This window comes from Coffea arabica, chromosome 4c (genome assembly GCF_036785885.1).
Source record: "Coffea arabica cultivar ET-39 chromosome 4c, Coffea Arabica ET-39 HiFi, whole genome shotgun sequence".
NCBI classification, from domain to species: domain Eukaryota; kingdom Viridiplantae; phylum Streptophyta; class Magnoliopsida; order Gentianales; family Rubiaceae; genus Coffea; species Coffea arabica.
In genome coordinates, this window is record NC_092316.1 from 11,403,764 (window position 1) to 11,413,984 (window position 10,221).

General features: G+C 35.5%; 1 protein-coding gene across 1 annotated transcript; it reads left to right on the forward strand.

The window, feature by feature from the left end:
* The first annotated feature begins 602 nt into the window (after positions 1 to 602).
* Positions 603 to 4,192, forward strand: LOC113739465 (1,4-dihydroxy-2-naphthoyl-CoA thioesterase 1-like). The gene is made up of 3 exons (XM_027266687.2): positions 603 to 933; positions 1,072 to 1,263; positions 3,809 to 4,192. Exons 1-3 carry the CDS (start codon positions 787 to 789, stop codon positions 3,950 to 3,952), a joined length of 483 nt encoding a protein of 160 aa, XP_027122488.1. The 5' UTR covers positions 603 to 786; the 3' UTR covers positions 3,953 to 4,192.
* Positions 4,193 to 10,221: the final 6,029 nt, after the last annotated feature.

Consider the following 10,221-nt stretch of genomic DNA (forward strand, 5'->3'; position numbering starts at 1 on the left):
TCAAGAGGACCATGAATGATGTACTTGGAGTTATTACAAAAAAGGATGCCATTATATGCAAATTCAATAGAGCTGATATCACCACAATTGTAGTAGAAGATGTGACAGTGAGCTAGTAGAAGTCGAGGAAGAAGTATAGGAGGCTTGAATAGTCAAATAGGGGGCTTGCATTGAAGGTTTTAGAGCAAGGATAGGGAAGAGCTGAGGCGATGGTGGTCGACTAGGAGTGGATGCTGCTTTAGACTGGTACTCAATATTAGATCTTCCTCCATAATTAAACGAAAAGCTTGTTTTTCTCCTTTAACTGACTAAAACATTATTATTTTCTTCATTTCAATATTGGCCTTGACTTGTAGTCCCAATATCACCCCAAGTGGACAGTGACTTTAGTGTTGGAAATGTTTCAATTGGTGGTGCCACCATAAAAAGGATTTAATTGGATACAAAATTTAAATTAAAGGACTAAAGTAGGCTACAACAAAGTTAAGGGATTAGATTGACATAAGTATAAAGTTGAAGGATTAAAATGGCCATTTTCCCTTTCCTAAATTGAAAGCCTAAGAGTACTATAAAGACTAGAGACGTTTGAACCATGAAAAGTGAGTTCCACCTGAAATCAGTTTATTGGTTTATCTGAATCACTTCCAACTCTCTTCATAGCAGTTCTTATTTGAATAGTACAAGAAGTAGACAATTTTGAGTTCCTAAATTCAAACTTGATTACGACTATAAAGATAAAGCTTAGTAGTTGTTAGTTACTGTAGTCATACGAGGGTGCAGAAAACCATGATGTCGCCGCCGCGGCCACCGCCAATTGAATTGACAAAGGAACAGCTCTTGGATGGTCCGCTTAAAGCATTTGGATTTGAGCTTGATCTCATCTCGCCGGAAAAAGTTACTGGGCACCTTGTGGTCACTCCCAATTGCTGTCAGGTTAATTAACTTTGTGTTCTCTCATGTTTTAGTCTAATGATTTCTTGGTTTGTGGGTTTTTTTTAGTGGAAAAGAATGTGTAAATTGAAATGGGCTTGTACTAATTTTCTCAACAACTAATGGGAAATGAATGAGCAGCCATTTAAGGTGTTGCATGGAGGGGTGTCAGCATTAATAGCGGAGGGGTTGGGAAGCATCGGAGCTTATACGGCCTCCGGCAGGCGGAGGGTGGCCGGAATACAACTGAGTATTAACCACCACAAGAGTGCTCAAGTAGGTGATCTTTTGTTTGCTGAGGCAACTCCTCTCAGTACTGGCAAAATTATTCAGGTACTACTATTACTAGTCCTCAACTACTTTTCTTGCCACAAGATCGATAGTGATTTCCAATGTGGTCTCTTGTTTTTTCTTTCTATTTTACCACTTGAAAAACAAAGCCAGTAATTAGGCTTGGCTTTCTTGTGTTTTCATTATATGTTTGTTTGTTCCCTTTTATTAACCACAAATCAGAATTATAAGTTTGTTTCAAGAGAAGTCATTATCATCTGGACCTTGCTGATAAGTCCTACTCATATTGTCACAACTCTCCTTTTCCGGTCAACTTGTAGAGTATTTTAAGGTTAATCTTATTTTTTCCAGATTTTTATTGAAGAATTTCAAGTTTTGCAGCAGATAGTAGTGTACTTTTTGGTAGATTTTTTTAATTTTGTTAGAGAAATTTCTCTAAAAAATAAAGTAAATCTATAGTGAAATGTTGGGGGAGCGCATATTGAACTTGTAGAGGATGTATTTAAACATGGTCTTGCACTCTTGCTATATGTAAACTACAAAAATCGTAGTCTTTTTGGGTGCCCATGAGGCCCATTTGGGACCCATTGTAGGTCCAAATCCCCCTTAAGGACTACAATGTGTGTTCTGCAAAGGAAGGCCAAGGTTAGAGGGGAAGAAAATAAGTGGCTAAGTGAATTGACTTCAGCCAAGTAAGTACTTAGTAAGTAATTAATCTTATTTAATGATTAGTCATAGACCAAATTTGCCACTTAAAATTCAGTTTAAAACTCTAGCTTGAACTTCTTTTGCAAAGTGAAACATACGATGTCTAATGGAAGTTGTGCTGGACTATTACAAAGGTAGGTGCTACTTTAAGGATGATATTACACTTTCAGAGCTCTTAACTATTCTCTGTTCTTCAGTAAATGTAGCCTTGCGATAACCAGTAACTCCAGCAAATTTCTCTCCATCTAAAGCTTACTCTTGATTCTTGCAAGCAGCGGCTTCAAATTTATGCATAGTTGTAATCGACAATGATGAAGGATGGTATTAAGTTGTACCATTTCTGCTAATACTTTGATGTATTAGTAGTTTTACCCTGAGATATGTCTATGAACAAAAACTGTTGTGCATGTGAGCGTGCGCATGTCTGTGATGATTGTTTCATTAAAATTACCTAGTGGGAGAGTAATATCTGATGAGAATTAAGTACGGATGAACATTGAAAGGGAAAGATATATTGTTCTTGCTTCTGTTTGCATTATATAGGCTTATAGTATTTTACTCCAGTGGCTGTACAATCCATGACAGATTCTATGTAAACTTTTTACATTGCTTCAAAGTAACTTCTTAAAGACTCCACTTCTCGCGGAAAAAAAAAAACTTAAAGACTGTACATCATCTCTCCTTCCCTGTTATATCTTTCCTGTTCCTCTTGCTTTGTTGAATCTTGTGATTGTACTCGGTGGTAACAGAAATTGACAGGATTTAGAGGCCTTTAGTAGACATATAAAGACTGCTACAGAGGCTACGTCTTTTGCCCCTTTCAGATAATTGAAACTTGAAAGATTGTGTGAAGTTTTAGACATCATCATGTCACCTCTTTACAGGAATCAATCCGACAAGTTAGTCTCTTATTTTGACCAAAGTAATGCATACAGCTTGCCTTGTAGTACTAATGATGGTTCCTCTTATCATCCATTTTTTGTTGATTAAATTTGTGAGCTTCCATAGATCTTCTGATCGCAATAAGCTGCTTACAAGTACCTGGTATTTTTGAAGAACATCTTGATTAACTCCTCTAAGTGTAGTTTGTTTGTTTGGCATTAGGTGGTAATCTACATGAGTTCTCACCTGCTAGAATGCAAATCACTTTTGAGTGTTCTGTTACTTTAGGATAAGATTTGAGCAGAATTTGACTTAATCAGTTAACAAACTACATCCTGTTACATCTAAACATTCATACTATAACAGTTCACAAATAGATATCAATGCAACATCTTAGAAACTCGACCTCTCCCTCCCCACTAAACCTCAATCCTCTTCCTTTTGCTTTATTGAATCTTGCAACTCTTCTTTTTGGTAACAGAAACTGACATGATTTAAATGCCTTTACTAAATAGATACATGCATGGGACTGCCAGCGCAATGTCTTCCTCCTTTCAGATAGTTGAAAGATAGCATCTGAAATGTTCTGCAATCGTCAAATTACCTCTCTGTAGGAATCAATTGTGCATCTCTGTGTCTTGTTTACAAAGGAGTAATGCTTAGAACTTGCCTTGCGGCGCTAATGAATGGCTCATGTTGTCTGCAACATTTTATGAATTGTTTTTGTGTGTTGCCGTAGAAAATTCAAAATCCTGCGGATAAGTACCTTATTATGTCTGAAGAACTCCTTGATTGTCTCTTAACCATAGTTTGTCAGTAGGTAATAATCTGCATGAGTTCTCACTTGCTAGAACGAATTACTTTAGTGTTCTGTTATTCTAGGATGAGACTTGAGCAGGATTGAATCACACACTTAACAAGATTCACCCTATACTCTCTAAACATGCATACTGCAACAAATATGAAAAGCAAAACCTTATTGTGGTATTGGGTGCAGGTCTGGGAAGTGCATTTGTGGAAAACTAGTTCCTCAAGCTCAGAGAATAGGTCCTTGATGGCATCATCCAAGCTTACACTTGTATGCAACCTTGCAGAAAATACCAAAGATGCTCAAAAGTATGTCAAGCATGCCAAGTTGTGACTCTTTTGTGGTCATACTTTCTAGAATCAATTATCAACAATGCATAAGTATTGGAATTATGTAGAGTTATGCAAAACCTTTTCTCTTTTTTTTCGGGTATTTTGCATAATACAAAGTGATGGTCCTTTACACGTAGTTCAGTTTGTCCCGAAATATTTGTCAAATAAGTACCACTAAATGTATGGTATTGAGCTCTCTCATTTATTGGATAATTTTACGAGAAATTATGCTTTTACACTAGCATTGCTTCTTATTTTATTAAAACAAGTCTACTTTTTGACCATGTAAATACTGTTTCCAGACTGGACGATGCATCATCTTCTAAGGAACTTGATTTCTAAGTATCCCAATCCCCTTATCAAACTAGAAGAAGTGGTGATGCTGTAACCTGCCAGGACTAGGAAAGATTGTGTGCCTCGGTGGAACTTAAAATTAAAAGGTACATGTGTGTAGCTTTAGAGGTAAAATAATGAGGTGCATAGCTTAAATTAAATTAATGGTGTATGACAAGATATACACAAAAATCTAGTCAAACCTGCTTTGATCGTCCTGAATGATAGGAAATATATGTATTTGGATACAAGATTATTTAAAATATTATTCAAAATAATGATAGTGGTAATATTATGATATAAGATATCTGAGATAAGAAGTTGATCGAAAAACATGATACAAACAAAATAGTGTTTAGAAGAATTTGGTGTCTTGTTTAAAGGCAATGGTACTAGCAATTGCCAAGGATAATAATTTACATTTAGACTTATTTGTCTCTTGTAAACATGGTTCAAAGTCGCGGTCGCGACCTGGACCGTTCCACATCGGTCTCAGCATATCGGTTGTGGTCTCAGTGAGACGCAAATTTTTGAAATATTTAATATTCTAAAAATTATAAAAAATATGATAAACAAAAATAATTAAAAATTAGTAAAAATAATAAAAATTTGAATTGACTTTGGATGATTCGGAGTGATTCGATCGTTTCAACCCTTCATGGTGACGTCTCAGCGAGTCGAGTATCTCGAAATCGTATCATTCCAGTATCGTATCGAAAGGGTCCGAGACAGTGACGACTCTGCCGAGACTTTGAACTATGCTTGAAAATGGCTCATCAGTTGAAAGCGCAAGGTATTGCCGGCCTTTGAATTAGATACAACTCTTTCTTGTTCTGTTTGCCATTGGACTCTTAACTAGAATTATACATTTGACTGAATAATCCTAGAATTTCATTCCATGCTAATAGCTCAAAGCCATATATGATGGCACATTTCATTTGATTGCATTAGCTAGAAGGAGAACCATTTGATTGCATTAGTATCAGAGAGATTTTAAATGATCCTGCAGCACCATTTGGCTTTGAGATTGAACATGTGTCGCCTCATAAAATCTTTGGCCGCCTTCAAGCCACGCCCATTTGTTGTTAGGTTCACTGCAAATTCAGTTAAATTTGATGTTAGCCATTTTTCTTGATGCAAAACAGGATCATGATTAGAACTGTTGAATCTGTGCTTCTTGTCTTTTGCTTCATTGGGATAATATTCATCAGGAATCTAGACTGTGATAGAAAAGGTAAGGAAAATGTTTCTAAAAACAATCAAAAAATTAGTGGGCGGTTGACTATTTTGTTCCCTTTACTTTTCTTGTTTTTTTTTGTTGGGGGGGGGGGGGAGGTTAACATTTTTTTTTGTACGCTCCATACTTTTATTGATAAACTATTGAGTTTACACAAAGAGTGGGGGCTCCCCATACCAATTTACATCATAAATTGAACGGTAATCCAACTCTATTGTTATTTACAAAAGAATGGGATCCAATGCAACAAGGGAAACTCCTAATTCCAAGCATAGCTCCAGATTTTGCTGAAGCCTAGGCATAGGTCTCCATCCTAGCACAATGCTGCAAGTCTCTCTAATTACTGGAAATGGATCAGTATGACCGTCTCTGAGCAGTTAATGGCCATGATTTGGCCAAAAATTTTGTGCGGTTCAGATAATAAGTTGTACATCGATTTTCACATCGTGTGTGGAACCCACAAAATTTTATACTAAAGTTACACGTTGTGCAAATAAAATTACACCGTGTGTAACTAAAGTTACACGCGGTTAAAAATGACCAAAATAATGACCAAAATCGTTGGGGACGATTTGTCCCTAATTACTTGATTGCTGACAACAGAGGGAGAAATTTGAAGGCCACTAAATATCTTCTTTGTTCCTACCTCTCCAGACAGCATAAAGTGTAGCAACAGAAGCTACACGTTTCACACAAGAAGCAAACATCCCTTGAGAGCCATAGTTGACCATCCATTGTATCTCCTCACTCTAGCCTTAGGATCTCTATTTATCTGGCATTTCCTCAGAACACACGACCAAACAGAGGCTGTAAAAGGACAGAGAAAGAACAAGTGTTCAATGGATTCATAGTAGCAGAACTATATGATTTTAAACTCGGACTAGATCGGCTGGTCTGACCAGTCAAATTGGGAGCCAATCAAGTGTTCAGTCCGAGTTATTCTAAAAAATTGGATAGATAAAAACTCGGTCAAACTAAGCCAAAAATCAGATTTGACTAGGTTTGACCGGAAAAACCGGAGAACCGGTTTGGTGTTAAAGTTTTTTTTTAAGGTCAAAGTATTTTCAATATTATGTTTTGACCTCTAGATTGTTAAAAATTATTAATATATCTCAAATATTTTATATTTTATAAATGATGTCCTAAAGTTTGGTGTTATTTTTCAATCAAGTCCATAATTTTAATTCTAAACGTATTAATATTCATTGAATAATATAAATTGCTACTTAATCGTTCTAATTTCTTTTTATTTTCTTGCTAAATATATTTGAAACATCAAATATATATGAATATATCTTCATTAATATTAACATGCATTTAGGTATTTTACATACCATATTTTAATTTTTAAATAATTTTTATTTATAACGTCATTCGATTCAACTCCGATCGAATCCATTGACCCCTAACCCCTGAACTCGATCGAGTCGATACCCTGTCTGAGCCTAGAAACATAATAGCAAAACACAGAGTGCAGTAGGGGTCTATTGTCACCCCCATGCTAGTAGTCTATCCTTAGTTGATAACCTATTTTGACACGGCAACCACAGAATAAAAGAAAAATGAAAAATGAAAGAAAAATGGAAAAGTAATTTTGGATCATATGTGTTTAGATTTTTTTGAAGAAAAATTATATTGTAGAAACAATATACTATATCGATGTTTGGATTGTAAGAACCCGTTTAAAAAACGTAAATTTGAGAATATATACTGCTGAAAAATATGCTGTAGCAATGAGAAAAAAGTTCGAATTTCTTCTACAACCGTTTAAAGTATTGCATGGGGACGCGGGGCTGGAGCGGTTGTCAGAACAACTGCTCCGGAAGGTGTAACACCATTTGCACATGGTGTAACATCATCTGTACAAGGTGTAACAATAGAACAACAGCGAGTAACAATAGAACAATATTTTTGTGGGTCCCACACGACGTGAAAATCGAGTTACAAGACGTGATATGAGCCGTACAAATTTTTGAGGTCTCATCCAGGCCGTGAACTGCCTGGGACGGTTGTCAGAGACAAACGTCCAGGCCCCTGGACTGACAACCGTCTAGGCCCCTCGTCCATTGCATGGAGGGTTGTCAGCATTGATAGCCGAGGGACTGGGGAGCCTGGGAGCCTACTTAGCCAACGGGAGACGGAGGATTGCAGGAATTCAACTCAGCATTAGCCATCTCAATAGTGCACAGATTGGTGACTTGGTTCATGCTGAGGCAACCTCTATCAGTGTTGGCAAAACTATTCAGGTACTTTGCTACCATTTTTTTTTCCTTGACTTGATGCACCAAATATAATTTACATTTTGTCACAATTATTCTTAGGTATTAACTTGTTACACTTGATGTCCTTTTCATGATTACTACGAAATTAAAGATGTTAATTGTAATTATAAATTACTTGGTGCAGGTATGGGAAGTGATGTTCTGGAAGGCTAGTTCCTAAAACTCTTAAGAACAAAGCTTTGATAGCATCATCAAGAGTTACAATTATGTGCAAAGTTTCAGAAAATGCTAAAGATGGTGATGTAACTCTTAAGCTTGCAAAATTATGAGTTGTACTTGCCTTGAACCAACAATAAAACCAGATATTATGCCAATTTATGCACATGCAGTTTGCACATTTTATTTTCTTTGTATGTAGTAGAATTGACTAAAGTTGGTACTTAACTAAAGTGAAAACCTACCTCAAAAACTATTTTTTGAAATAGATATTGAATATTGAAGATGGTCAAGCATACCGAGTAAGATTGCCTTAAAATTCTCGCTTGAGGTGAACTCTATCTTACTATATAACATACGAGTTATATTCATGTCTGTCTTACCATGTAATTAATATATGAGTTATATTCATGTTTGTTGATATTTGTCTGGAACTAGTTTGAACTCAAACAATTTTATTGAAATCAAAGCTAAAACTAAGCAAGCTCGAACTCAATTAGAGGCTTCAATACACTTCCAATCGTAAACAGTAGGCTAGATTTCGAAACCATTGCTCTATCCGGTGGTCAACGGTGGGGTGCAGTTCATTTATTTATTTTTACACTAAGTCAAGACTATTCAAAAATTTGGGAGAGCCCAATCGAGGGGTTAAAGCCTAAAGGGGAAGAAATCTATCTCTTGGCCAATGGCCATAGAAGTGTACTACTCGGCCCTTTATATTTTTTAACCCAAAGGGATTCAAAAGTTTCTCCTTTACATGAACTAGGCAGAATTTGAACTCTACCCTAACCTAGTGCGCAGCAGAACCTATGAGACTCTTTCTAATTCTAGCCAACCTACCTGAAGCGAGTTTGTTAGTAATTTATTTTTTGTCGTGATTCTTATTAATTAGCAGAAAAATGGAGCTTCATCAGATGATGCAGCAAGGCCACAGGTCAATTTCGGTTGTCTAGTTTTGCCGTTATAAAATTTAGTTAGGTACTGCAAATAGAAGAGTCCTGCCTTTTTGTTTCACCTAGGCCTATCAATCGGGCCTAATCAGCCGGACTTTCATAAGTTTCAGGTTCATAAATGTGAATCTCATATTCAACTCACATAATATTCGGATTGTGAGCCTTAATCGGGCATAGCCCAAGCTCACTTAGTGCTCCTTAATTTTCTTAATATAATTACTATAACTATTAAGTTGTAAAACTAATTTAACATTTACAAAACTATAATATTAAAACCAAATATGAACAAATAATAGTTCTTAAAAAGTATATAAACCAAAACTTTTTCAACAATATTTATATTTAATTCGTTCAAAATGCATGAAAAATAGTAATGAAACATGCGATAATAAGCCAATACATCTTTAAAAGTTGAAACTTTTTTTATAATCTTGTGATTTGAATCCAAACATGTTTGATGATTTGTGTTTGTAGATCAAAAAGAAATCAAACAATATTATGCTAGCACAAAAATTTATTCAACCAATAAGAAAAGTTAGAGATTCAGTGGTGCATTATTAATATTGGCTATCAAGAAAGATCATGGAAGAGTCTATAGATATATTTTTATATTTTGTAATATATATATCAATAAGAAAAGTTAGAGATTCAATTGTGCATTACTAATATTGGCTCTCAAGAAAGATCATGGAAGAGTCTTTAGATATATTTTTATATTTTGTAATATATATATATATATTTAGTATTTAATAATAATATATTAGACATATAATTATTCATAATATAAAAATATAAATATTACATATATATAGATAATTAAAGGGCCGGGCTTATATCGGATTTGAGCTTAATAGGGCTCAAGCTTGGCTCATATTTAATTCGGACTTAATTTTTAGGCTCAAACTTAGACCGGCTCACAAAAATATCGGATTCATCGGGCTTTTTGTAGGACCGAACAAGCCGAGTTCGGGCTGGTCCAGCCCCATTGACAGTCCTAGTTTCACCTTCTTCCTTATTCCTTCTTTATATGCCCTATAAATTTCATAGAGTTCATACCGAGCGATGTGAATAAAGATGCCACGTAAATTTTAATTGGCAGAAAAATGCTAGAAGCATCACTTAGTTCAAATGGAGAGAGAAGTGAGAATTAATTAGAATGCGTATCTATGTCTTTTGTTTTGGTCTTCACCAGAATGATGGGAATTTCATAAATAAGCCAAATTCTCAGGGACGAGTAAAATATATACAACAAGCTGAAATTCAGAGCGGAAATTAGAGAATGGAAAGAAGAGCTTTGAATGCTGTTGCA

Excerpts from the sequence above, each read along its gene's own strand:
- LOC113739465 (XM_027266687.2), top strand. The coding sequence starts at position 787 with ATGATGTCGCCGCCGCGGCCACCGCCAATTGAATTGACAAAGGAACAG. Across the intron at positions 934-1,071 it reads TCACTCCCAATTGCTGTCAG|CCATTTAAGGTGTTGCATGG; the intron begins GTTAATTAACTT and ends ATGAATGAGCAG. Across the intron at positions 1,264-3,808 it reads GTACTGGCAAAATTATTCAG|GTCTGGGAAGTGCATTTGTG; the intron begins GTACTACTATTA and ends TATTGGGTGCAG.